This window comes from Dendrobium catenatum, unplaced genomic scaffold (genome assembly GCF_001605985.2).
Source record: "Dendrobium catenatum unplaced genomic scaffold, ASM160598v2 fragScaff_scaffold_853, whole genome shotgun sequence".
NCBI lineage: Eukaryota > Viridiplantae > Streptophyta > Magnoliopsida > Asparagales > Orchidaceae > Dendrobium > Dendrobium catenatum.
Window position 1 is genome coordinate 7,380,589 of NW_021319315.1, and position 13,145 is coordinate 7,393,733.

The 13,145-nt window shown below is 35.0% G+C and overlaps 1 protein-coding gene across 1 annotated transcript; it reads left to right on the top strand.

Moving 5' to 3' along the window:
- Positions 1 to 268: 268 nt before the first annotated feature.
- Positions 269 to 12,079, top strand: LOC110107377 (translocon-associated protein subunit beta). The gene is made up of 6 exons (XM_020837619.2): positions 269 to 608; positions 9,620 to 9,718; positions 9,827 to 9,935; positions 11,305 to 11,376; positions 11,618 to 11,623; positions 11,709 to 12,079. The coding sequence occupies exons 1-6, from the start codon at positions 427 to 429 to the stop codon at positions 11,826 to 11,828; spliced, it is 588 nt and encodes a 195-aa protein (XP_020693278.1). The 5' UTR covers positions 269 to 426; the 3' UTR covers positions 11,829 to 12,079.
- Positions 12,080 to 13,145: the final 1,066 nt, after the last annotated feature.

The following is a 13,145-nucleotide window of genomic DNA, read 5'->3' on the forward strand; positions in this document are numbered from 1 at the left end:
GCTCCTAATGACAAAACCTTTGAGAATAATACTTATTTGATAAAGCCTCAGTCGAATTAACTTTGATCTGGCGAGTAACTTCAGATGTTTTGGGCGACTACATGTCTGTTAGTATACAAATGCTAGATTCACTAAAAAAATTGACAACTAGTTAATTTGCTTGCTGGTTTTGTTTGAGGTGTTATAGCTAAACTGGAAAAATTGACCTATTTAATTATTTTTTTTAATTTGTCAAGGTTCTGGCTTAACCAAGATCAAAATCAATTAGCTTCGAGTTGAATCAGACCAGTCTAGAGTTGAGAACTTAGGGTTTCTTTGGATCAAGTTTTATTCCATTTTGCGCTGCCAGCCCAATAAAATTTTCGTCTGGGTTCTCTCCGGAGTTTTCCACGGAGTTTAGATCTGAGAGTGGACGAAACCCTAGCCATGACGAGATCGAAATTGGCGTTCATGCTCCCTCTTTTCGTGTCGGCGATACTTGTTTCTTCGGTTATAGCGAGTTCGGATGTGCCCTTTATGGTGGTGAACAAGAAGGTGAGCCAATCCCGTCTCAAGTCCGGCGCGGAGCAGTTAATTGTTTCAATCGATATCTTCAACCAAGGATCCGTGTAGGTTTGCCGCGAAGCCTGTGTTCCTAGGGTTTATCTTGCTCTTAAATTTGTTCGTTGACGGGCTGTCCTGATATGCTCTTTTTCTTTATTTGTGGACTTCGCAGCTCGCCTAATTTACAATAGATTGAGTTTGATCGTTTATGTTGATTAGTTTTTTTTTTTTTTTGCAATTGATTAAGGATTATTTGATTAGTTGAATCTCTTATTAGGCTAGACATGTTGGCTCTTCATGATATCCTTGGGTGCCACCTTTTCTTGATACTTGTAAGTCTACATGTGTCAGGCTTTATGAAAGATGCAGTTTATGGAGATGCCTTTTTGAATTCCTAGTCGCTTTGAACTTGTTGCCCATACCAAGCTCTGTTCAGTTAATGTACTATTTCTTATGGTGTTTCTGCTGACATTTGTTTTACTGGAAGGAGCTATTATGAATCAATAACAAGTTGGAAGTTACAGCAAGGTCCAGGTTTAACATTTAGAAACTGGATGCACTAGCATAAAAGAAAAAAAGTGCTTGGTCCATATGTTATCAGAAGATTTGGTGGAGTCCTATATACAAGATAATGTTTGTTAATTAAACTAACTTTATGTTGGGTTGATTTGCTAATCTTTATATATAGTAGGGATAGCTTAAGGTGCTTTAGTACCAATTTAATTTATGCGTGCAAATATTGCACTTGATAATGCACCATGGCAGTCTTATTAGCCATTATTATGACTACTGAGAAATCTTTAAGTGTTTTAGGTGTTAGGAAAAATTTGTGTGCTATGATTTGTGCTGATATACTGTTAGATTAAATGCTTTGAAGTAAGAGTTAAGTACGTCAACCTCCTTTTTAAGTCGTGCATTGATAGTAGTCTTATGCACTTTATGCACCTTTTGTTATCAAATGCTTGCAAATGATTTGAATTAGAATTTCTCTTTATCGTCGTCATCATAAAAAAATAAGAGAATACTTTGATGCCTATCATATGTTAATTTAAGTTAGCCTATGCTAAACTTGTAGATTTACTCATATTTGTTGTTTAGTTCAATGTGAAGATTTTACCAAGAAAAAATTTAAATTCATAAAACGCATGTGACATGCTTGGAGTGATAATTATTATGCATAAAAATTTTCTCATCTTATTAGATGTACATGACTCTAAAGTTATCTTCACCATTTTTGAAGAAAGCAAAGAATATTTGCAATTGATTGGTGTTCTTTTAGTGCATTATAAATACATATCTAGAATAGAAGAGGACCACCAGTTAGGACTTGTTGAGATTGAGTGCTTAGGGTTTGGAGATGTAAGATAGGAAGTGCCTCATTTGGGAATTTAAAACATTGCTATAATGTGTGCTATTGACTTGTAAATACATAAGAAGTGACTCTTTTGGGAATGTAAGATAATGTGTGCTATTGACTTTTATCTCAGTGTAGAATTAAAACATGCATGACAAGCAAATGTTATGAGAGGAAAAAATATTTAATAGAAGAATAAGAGCATTACGAGGGGAATAGTTTGAGGAAATGCATATCTCAATAAGGAATTAAAACATACATGAAAAGAAAAATATTACGAGGGGAATGAATATTTAATGGAAGAAGAAGAGTATTACGGGGAGAATAGTTTTAGGAAATGCACACAACATAGGAAGAAACTTCAAGGAACAGCTAAGGCTGAAATTAGAGCAGAGAAATAGGAAAAAATGCTAAGGTGCAGGAAAGTAGAGAAGGTGCAGGAGTAAAAGAAGAATATTAAGAGCGTATGAATCATGAAGTACTTGAGATTTAGTTAAGGGATGCACTCATTGATAGGGCGAAGAAGATGCTATTTCTAGAGATTGTTTTACTCAACAAATTAAGCTCTGTTAGGTGATGCGTAGGGTTTCACCATCACAAAATTGCAAAAGCAGAAAGCAAAATTTGAATTAGTTGTGGCCAATTTTTTTTCCTAATGGCTTTACAGATTTGTCTTGTTATTGAATCAGTAACTAATAGTGGATATAGCAGAGCTGCATAAGTGACCAGTTTTGTCTTCCACCAAAAAATTCATGCTTGCTCTTCCACTTTTAGATTCTTATTACGTGCTTCAATCTGCCCCTTCTAGATTTATTGAGAAAAGAGAAGGGAAGAGGAAGCCATGTTTGCAACTCATTTGAAATACTGATTATATTATTGATAAAATTACTGTGCAAAAGTTCTTCAGCAGGCTATTAGGGCCCCTTCATTTGTTTTGATTGCTACTTTTGAAAAATTCAAATATAATGGTTTATGTTTATACAGTCTCATTAAAAGCCATACATATGGAAGGCATGGGATGGAGGGTTGAGTAGTTGAACTATGGTTATGATGTGACAGACAAAGCAAAACATGCCACATTCAAGGAGATCAATAAATGACATGATCATGTAGATCAAGGAAGAGGTCCATAGAAAATAGGAGAGGGTAAGTAGCTTTGGTGTACATGTTGATTCTAGAATATTATTGAGCCCCTTTGATATAGATTCTATGCACTATTGATAATTTATTGTTGATCACTTTGATAGTTTAACAAGTCATCTCTTTCCTGTGACTTTTTCAGCTTTATCTGTAGCCAATTCCTTTTTTCTTGGCGCTTCTATGATTATTTTATTTGTTGATCTTCTTCATGCAGCTTTCCAAGATCAACAATTGATTCTTTTTTTTTTTCTTACAATTTTGCGGCTCTATCTTAGATTGACTTATTTGCTTTATTATTTGGGTTTGCGGTTGGTTCCTCTGTTTCATCTTCATGTGATTGTTACACACATTTTTGACTTTGGTAGCTTAGTAGCAGGAACAATTATTGGTTGTCTGCGTTTTAGCTGCTATTGAGGCAAGGGATTTTCAATTAGTTTTGTAATTATAAATAGAGTTTGGGGACGTATACAAAACTCATTTTATTAGTTTGTGAATAAAATTTCTAGTTGGATGTGCGATTTCTTTTGCTCTCATTATTGAGATTTTGTTCAAGTGAAAGATTTGATTAATTTAGGGAGAGATATCTTGTTGAATAAGCTAGAGGCTCACTTTTTAGTAAAATCTTTCTTAGTTTTATTCTTTTTCTCACTTCGCTCGTATTTAGTTTTTGTTATTGATTTGAAAATGAGATTGTGTTTAGTCAAATTTGATATAATATTAATTTTCTTCTAAGTGTTCATTTTAAAATACATGCATAGCTTTCTCAATTCTTAATTTTTAGTAGGAGGTTATTATTCTTTTGATTAAAGTGATTTCCATCTTGTTTTAATTTGTCATTGAATGTAGTGAATAATTATTTAGTGTTGTGTTGATTTGGTATGCTTACTTCATGGTCTTCTGTATCTTATATTAAATTTTTATTATAAACCTTAGAACTTAAGAAGCTTGACATAATATTTGATTTTAGAACTTAATGTGCTATCATAATGTTTTTTAAACGAGGGACATAAAATCAAGGTTGACTGACATAAGAAGAAAATATGTGATTCAAACAAAATCAATTTGGCTAGGGATCCATGCAAGTTTAACAATTATAATGGATTTTAGAGTTGTATTTCTATATTTGATGGGAGGTATAATTCGGAGGTGTTTTTATCTTGGTGAGATAAAAGATTTTTTAAACATGCATAGGATGCTTGATTCCTAAAGAATTGAACTTGCTAAAATAAATTGATGGGACTTTCTCAAATATTTTTCTGAAGTTTCGCTGCTATAATATATATTTTGGATATTTGCTATTCATTGATTATAGGGATGAATTTAAGAATTTTGATTAAGATAGATATAATGTGTTTAAATATTTTCTACAAGTTGACGGTCTTATAGCCAACCATCATTTATCTAGAGATTATAATATTATCAATATTTGTTTCAAAGTCTTATGCAAAAAAATTAAGTATAAATTAAGCTGCAATATGTTAGACCGGGTCCAGCCGGTCCGCACGGGATCGACTCAGGTGGAACAGAGGCAGACTCTTCTGCCTCTCTTGTACGCCGATCAAACCGCAGGAGCCATTGAGCAGTTTAGGAAGGTTTTTTGAGGGATTAGAAGGGACATTTGAATGTAGGGACTGCTTAGATATTTCCTTTTGGATTGTATGCATTAAATATTTTGTTTTCCTAGGGTTAGGGTATCTTGAATTTGGTTGAAATTTGAGATCTTTTAGGTTTTTGGGCTCTAGTGGTGTCTAGAGATTTGGGAGAGAGAGATCCTCCTGTCAAGTAGAGGATTAATTGTATCTTGCTATTTTCTTCCGTTAGTTTGTGTTTTGCAATAAAATTCTTGTTTTTCTCTGATTTTTCATTGGATTTGTGGAGATTTCTCGCTGTTTTTGTCAAGATCATTAGGTTTTACTTGAGATCTTCAAGTGTTTCCTAACAAATTAGTATCAGAGCAATTTCCTAGGCTGAAATAGAAGTCTTCCTTGTTTAATTTTGCTGTGTTCCGTATCCGATCCTGTTGTTTTTTCTGATTGGAGGTCTAAATTCGCATCAAACTTGCAACACTTGCTATTGGAGTCTAAATCCAAGTTCCCATGTCAGTAAGAAAGATAGAAGTGTTGGAAGGGGAGATTAGACAATTGAAAATTAAAATTTTAGATCTCCACACTCAACTTTTAGATGTCAAAAGTTAAATTTCAGCCATCCATGAGAAGATGGATGTGAATTTTTCCAGCCTGGGGGAGATGTTGAAGAAGTTGCTCGAGGGTCAATCCAAAATGGCATCATCAGAGGCGAGAGAAGCCTCCGCCAACCTAGGAAGCAGGGAAAACTATAATCCAATATGGCAAAGGGAAGATCAGGAGGTGGAGTCTCAAAAAGGAAAAGAGAGGATGCCTCCCCTGGAGCCTGTTCCTGTGGGGGAGCCGGGTAGGGGGTATGGGGAGAAGCGTGAGGAGGTGGAGTATGAACAAAGCGGTGCTAAATTGGAGAGGAGAGGGGCAAAATTTGAAAGGGAAAAGGGTAATTATGACTGAAAAGGGCTCGAATTGAAAGGAGAGGGATTTATTATGATCCAAGTGGTGCTGAATTTAAAAAGAGACTGTGGGAATTTGATGAAAGTTTTGGGTATGAGCGTAGAAGGGATGATTGGGACACTTGGGGGAACCACCCCCTTGGGGAATGAGAAATTATGGAGGGAACAGAGGGAATAGAGGCAATTCGAGGGTGAGGAAACTGAAGATGATAATCTTTGAGGGGGAGGATGTGAACGGGTGGATCTACAAAGTAGAAGGATATTTCGCCGTCAATGGGTTGAAGGAGGAGATACTGAAGACAATAGGCCTATTTATTAAGTTTGTGTGTTGTATCATAATGCAATGCTTATTATTCATATGCATGATTTGTATGAAAATACTTTTAAAAAATTTTGTTAACTTTATTAATCATAAGTTTATTGAATATTTGAATAAGATGCATATGAAGTTTGTTAACTACAATACATCCAAATGCTGTGAGGCTTCCTATGTGAACTTAATAAATTCACTATTAGAACTAATGGGATTATATAAAATCATATCATGAATTTGGACGTATGCCGATAAAAGTTGAAATTTTTTTTAAAATTTAGGTTCGAATTCAATTATTAATATATTTGTTGGGACTTTATATCATGAACCATGAACTAATACTTTAGATTCTTCTTTCTTTTCCACATCCTCTGGGTTTCACATTCAACTCATAATTTATATAATTTCTAGTCATTCATGCCTTAAATTATTATTGGTGATGAAATCTGATCCAATGTTGGTTGATGCAGAAGGTACCTAAAGTGAGAAGATTGATCTATACGTGATGATTTAATGATATCTATACTGGAATTTTAATAGCAATTCCCCCAAATATATTAGAACCATCAATTCTTTTAAGATGAATTTTCCAAGCCTTGCATAATTGATGCACATCCTAATGCTATTCATTGTCGCTGATCAACTATTGTTCACTATGCTAGCTTCATGGGTCATTTTCTTCTTGTAATCTTTTACTAACGCTTTCTCAGCTTTATATTCAACTGATTCCTTTATTTCTCAACTTTTTCGCGATTCCTCTATTCTACCATCATTTGCTATATAAACTAGAAAGCTCTTAAAAGCTTTTAAAATATTCTAGAAACTTTTTAAAAGATTAGTTGGTAACCCCAATGAAATGGTATAGTTGGGTGATTGAAAAGTCAGCCTTTTCCTACCTTAGAGTATGATTTCATAGGAGTGAATCTTCCTTGAAGGGGCCCCTGTGATTTGGTGATCAAATCACAAAGGTGATTTTTTTTTTCAAAACTTTAATGAAGTCTATTAGGAGAACCTGCTTGTATAAGTTGGGCATTAGATTGTGGAGGGGTTAGGAAATTATGTTCATTGAAGTTTTAACTGCTGAATTTCTTAATGGAGATTAGTACTGGTGATGTTTAGGTAACCTGGCTTGTAGTGATCAAAGTGGGTGTTGCCAGGGCTCCATAGGTACGATAAATTGTCGATTGGATATCATTCAAGAGAAATGAAGGACTTAGAATTTGGATGGTTGCATTAAAACATGATTAGGTTGAGTTTGAAACTTGGAGTAGTGTGCTTTGGCGTTCTTAATTTGGTACTAGGATAATTCCAATTTGAACTTATCTAATTTATTATTACAGATAGATTTGACCTTTTGATAGAGTTTATAGAGGAGTATGTTAGATTTAATATTTCTAATCTCTGCATGTCATTAATAAGAGTATACTTTTTCAATATCTTCGGTATATTATTTAGAGTGATGGTGAAATAGATAGGGATATTATTTTTAGAATTCAAGTTAGACGGTTGAAGTGGAGGAATGCATTGGGCTTGTTGTGTGATAAAAAAGTTCCTCTCAAACTTAAGAGAAAATTCTATAAGATTGTGGTTGGACCTGCAATGCTTTATGGTGCAGAATATTGGCCATTAAAAGATAAGCATGATATTAAGTTAAGTGTTGCAGAGATGAGGATGCTCAGGTGGATGAGTGGCTTTACTCTTAGAGGTAGGATACGAAAAGAGATATACATGAAAAGGATGGAGTAGCTCCAGTGGAAGATAAGATTAGAGAGAGTCGCCTTAGATGATTTGGTCACATAAAACCCGGTTAGGAAAGTAGATGTATTATATTTGACTTATGTTAAGAAAGATAGATGTAGACCTTAAAAGGCTTGGTTAGAAAATGTTAGAAATGACATTTCCTTATCATATTTAAATTAGAATTTAACTCTTAATAGGACACAATGGAGAAAAAAGATTCATGTAGTCGACCCCACATAGTGTGATTAAGGATTGATCAATATGCTATAATTGCCTATTTAAAGCCTCTAATTTATGCAATGAAAATAATGAAATCCGTCACAGACATCCTTCCTCCCGGCTATATTCGACCTTATTCTCGAGTATTCTAACTAAAAGAAAAAACAAGGAGTTTTGCGGGTACTGTAGCATGACACAGTTATATTGCCTGGCTCTGTAGTTCAGCTGCTTATGCTAAGTGATACTGCTATTTGTCTGCGCTATCCCTTGGTGCTACAGGAATGCGCAAGAGACTGCTGCTGTTGGCTTTTGTAATATTCACAAGAATCCTGTTTTCTTGTGCAGCTGCTGTTGCTCTCAAACCAAAATCAGGGAAACAGATTGCTGCTTGCAGCAATTCGGAGAAAACAAGTTTGGTTGCTGATATTGGCAGAACGAAAGCAGGAAACAACAACTGATTGCTGTCTAGGGCAGAAACACGCTTGGAAAATAGTCCAAGTTGCTGTTTTTAGCAATCCTGGAAATAATCCATTGGTTGCCTTGCTTTCAAGTGAAAAAAGCCTAAAAAATAGAGCAAAAATCATTTACAGCATAATATAGAGCTCGAGGTACCTGGTTTAATTGATAGATAAATAAATAAGGAATTTCAAAAAAAATTCCTAACCATTTAAACCTCAATAATAATGAGAAGTTAACTATATGGACATCCCCCCATTGGACCACACTAGAGAAACACGATGACCAACACAATGAGATTCAACGAATAAAACAGATATCAATTAATGTTCAAGAATAACTGAATAAGTTACAACCACATGCTTGCCAATTGGCTGAGTTTGAAGATGCTGCGAAAATGCTGCAACAATCAATAATCGCCACTATTTGCTGCATCTTTCTGTTGTTACCTTGACTTGGAAACATGGATTTATGCAGATTAATCTTTAATCCCTAAGGTATCAACATTCCATTTTTTAATCAGGAGAATATGCATTGTTGAATTCTTAAATGAATATTGATTAATGTTCTAAATATCAATTGATGTTCAGAGTTATGTTTTGTGAGCCCATAAAAGCTGGTACATTTTTCCAAAAAAAAAAACACGCTATTATTCCAATGGAAAGAAAAACACCTTATGGTTAGCATAAATAAAAATCTCTGAAAGATGTAAGCCAACGTTTCTATGCTGGATCCTGCAGTGGTGTGTCCCAAAAGCTGCTGGTGTTTATTGCATTCTTGACATTTATCTTATATAACATAATTCCATTCTTCAGACTACTAAGCCAAAGTTTTATGTAATATATGATTGCACTCCGGTCCTGTTTTGGACTGTTTTTAACTATTCTTAAAATTAGTTGTAAATTGGTCAGAGAAAAACATAGTTTTTGAAGGCTGAAATGAGTATTATAGGCTTTTTCCTTCAAGAAAAAAGTTGGACTTTTTACTTATTGCTACTACACTAACATATCTGGTTGTGAAAAAGCACATTTGCATTATAGATATTTTTGAGATTATAAAATGTAGTGAAAAAGTTGCCCCAAAAATACCATTATGTGAAAAACAATAAAAAATCTTCTAAGATAATCTCTAAATTAAATGTATCCATTGATAGGTAGTTCAAAGAATTTGAAATTTTTTTATTGGTTCTGAAATTGTTATTACATATATGTAAAGATAAATCCAAGACTTATCTGAAGTAGGGAATGGTTTCATTTAAAGCTTCAAGATGTGCATCTTCTTGGGTAACCTGACTTCTTCTTATTTGACAACTTTATAGGACTGCCTATGATGTGAGCCTTGCTGATGATAGCTGGCCTCAAGATAAATTTGAGGTTGTATCTGGTAGCACTTCAAAGACCTGGGAACGGCTTGATGCGTGAGTTCTTTATATTGACACCCATGCACATTTCTCTACCCTCTCCATTTTACTTTTTTATCAATGTAAAAAAATATAATTTTCCCATCTTGTCTGTTTTGTTATTAGAGGCGCGACTGCTTCACATTCATTTGTTTTGGAGTCCAAGGTGAAGGGCGCTTTCCAAGGTTCTCCTGCTGTTATCAAATTTCGTGTTCCAACAAAAGCTGCATTACAGGTCTATTTCAAATCTTGTTGGAACTTTGCAGTACATCTCATGAAGGGCATCCCACGAATATTGAAAATCTCCTCATAACTTTTTAATGGTGTTACTATTTTGAAATAAATTAGTCATGAGGCAGAATTTATATGATCCAAAGCAAAGCCCTACATAGGGTCTTGGTTGGGTACCAATTGGGTACTCATACTTTACTCGGACGGGCTTCGCCCACCCACGCTCACCTATGGTGACTTTCGAGATGCCGTACCCACCTATACCTACCCATTTTCCATGCTTTATGAACACAGTCTGCCACAAATTGATGGCCTTGAGGCTTGTTGCCCTTTGCTCTTATTGCATACTTTCAAGCCGCATATCAGAATTTATTGTAGACGCAGCGTGATTAAGTGTTGCACACTATGTAGTGAGGATTGCAATAATAATATAAGATATATGGTGATTAGCAATGTAAATCGATTTATCCCCTGATGTTGAGTAACCACCCATACCCATCCACAAGGCCATGGGCATACCCATACCCACCCATACCCATTATGGGTGGGTGTGGGTACCCAATGCAGGGCTCTGATCCAAAGAGGCAAATGTAGCAATTATATAATTTGATTATCTGCCCATGAAAAAATGAAGATGTGGGATGGTGGACGAACTGTGAATCAGAAGCTAATAAATCGATATAGTATTTGATGACATTCATCACATTCTGAAACTGTTAAAAATATAGATAATGTGGATCCTCATCACCATACATGGGGATCTGTTAAATCTTTAGAGCATTTGGTGGGCGATCTGTTAAATCTTTATATCCTGACTATTTCGCACCGTTTTATGAATTCTCTTTATTTTCACTCCTGTTGAGTGACATGTGTGACGTTTTAAAATGTATTCTCTGTTAATCATTTTTGAAGATTTCCAGTCTTAGAAGTATATTACCTTAGATCTCTCTTTCTCCTTCCTAACCTTCTAATGCCGATTTTATCCACCGTTTTATTAGGTTTATTTTCTCTGTTTCTTCGAATATTTTCGTACCCACCTAAGTTCATATTTAAAAGCTTTATCTTCCATGTTGCGGAAAGTGTATAAAAATTGTGCAAATTTCTTTAGATAAGCTACTATTAGCCCGTGGGTTTATATTTCTTTTTAGCTTTGTAATTTTTAGTAACTGTCTTGACCTGAGTCGCCTGGAGATCCTGGGGAGTTGGATGCACTGTCCCACAACCATTGATAGGTTCCCTAGTATGGGGATTTTGCTACTTGAAGTTTTGTAATCTGTGGAGGCCCGGGATTTACTGAAATATTTCTTTCTTCGTAAATTCTTGAAATCTTCTTTTTTTTTCAAATTGACCTTACTTTTATACTCATGCTACAGGAGGCTTACTCTACTCCCATTCAACCTCTTGACATTCTTGCTGACAAGCCTCAAGAAAAGAAGTTCGAATGGGTAAGCCTTTTCGTTATCCTTATTTATGCTTCATTTGGGACTGCTTCTTTACTGTTTCTTAAAACAGTTTTTTAGTACAAAATTTTTAAAAAGCTGCTTTAAACAGTAAGAAAGCTGTCCCAAACAAAACCTAAATCTGTCAATTTTCCTTTCTTACATTTAGTTTTAAATCACTGAGATTTCTGGATTTTTGATGTTCTGATCGCTCTTGCTGCCGTTTTCATTGGTCAATTCCTTTCAGGCAAAGGTAAAGAATCTCACTGAAACTAATGCCTATATATACAAACAGTAACTCTTCCATCATTCTTCTAACTATGGTTTGAAATATGCAGAGGTTATTGACAAAATACGGCTCACAGGTCGTAGTACTGCTCTTTGTGGGTTTATTTGTGTATGTTCTCGTGAGCCCATCAAAATCCAATGCCGCAAAGGGAAGCAAGAAAAAGCGTTAACAGGTTTCAATTTGCTTCTGTTATCGTCATCATATTTGTTTTGCCTGAGAAAATTTGGTGGTGGATTCCCACTCCTTAAACTGAACAGTTTTAGTGCTTGATTAGCAGGCCCAGTTAACTTTTTTGTATGCTTCTGTTAATGCATTTTTAGTTTCTTAATCTTGTATGAGGCGCAGTATGTTCAGCTCTCAATAAAACAGATAAAATATTGATTACCACAAATTGGAAGACTGATGAAATCGTTTCCAATATTTGTTTCTTTTTTTGGCCCAGTAGCAGTATTTACTCCCAAGTAGGGGTGTCAATATTTGACACAATTTTAAAACCTGATTTAAATCCGACACGGAAATTTTGGGTTCGGATTAAGGTTTTCGACCCGTTTCAATAATTAGATCGGGGGGTTTGGTTTGAAATGGAAACTTATGAATGACCCGGATTGACCCGCTGATTGCTGCCCGCGTGATCGAGCTTGCCCACATGATCGCAACTGACCGTCACTAACCGCAGATGCCCAAGGCCAATCACTCATCGCGTCCGTCTGCCTGCCTGTTGCGTCGCTGACCCGCTTGTCCCCCGCGTCGCATCCTCACTGCCACGTAGCGTCGCATCCTCACTGCCACGTAGCGTCGCATCCCTGCCGGTCCCTACTGGGTCGCGTTGCACCGGTCTTTCCCCCTTGTATAATTTGATTAATTTGGTATAATACTTCTATAAGGGTTTTTTAATCACCATTTATAGGATTATTATCAATTAGATTAATAGCTATTTGAGAACTTACTCTCATTTATATGCAATAAATAGGCATTAAGATGAGTAGTTTATCAATGTACAAATCTTATAATTTTATGGTTGAAAAGTTACATTAATAATACTTTAAAAAAAATTCTATACTATGAATATTTGATGGAAAGTAATTTTTAATAATAAGCTAATCTCCACTCTTAAGAAAATAAGAAAATAAAATAATCATAGATCTTAATCAAGGTTAGGAGAGAAAAATTAAAGCCTTAGGCTTTGTTTGGGGTAAATTTTTTACTATTTTTTAAAATATTTTTTTAGTATAAAGTTTATTTGAATTAGAAATTTTTTTATTAGAAAGTTGCTTTAGAAAGCAGTAAGAAAATCATCCAAAATAAAACTTTAGTCATATTAGAAAATCATATTATTATCGCTGCACATCTGATGCTTTGTGGCGGTTATAACAACTACTAAATATGACATTTCGTCCAATTTATTCTGCCGGTCATTAAACTGCTGCGGAATGTCGTTGCAACATATAACAATTACAGCGGGGACGCAACGATTTTAGAATCACTA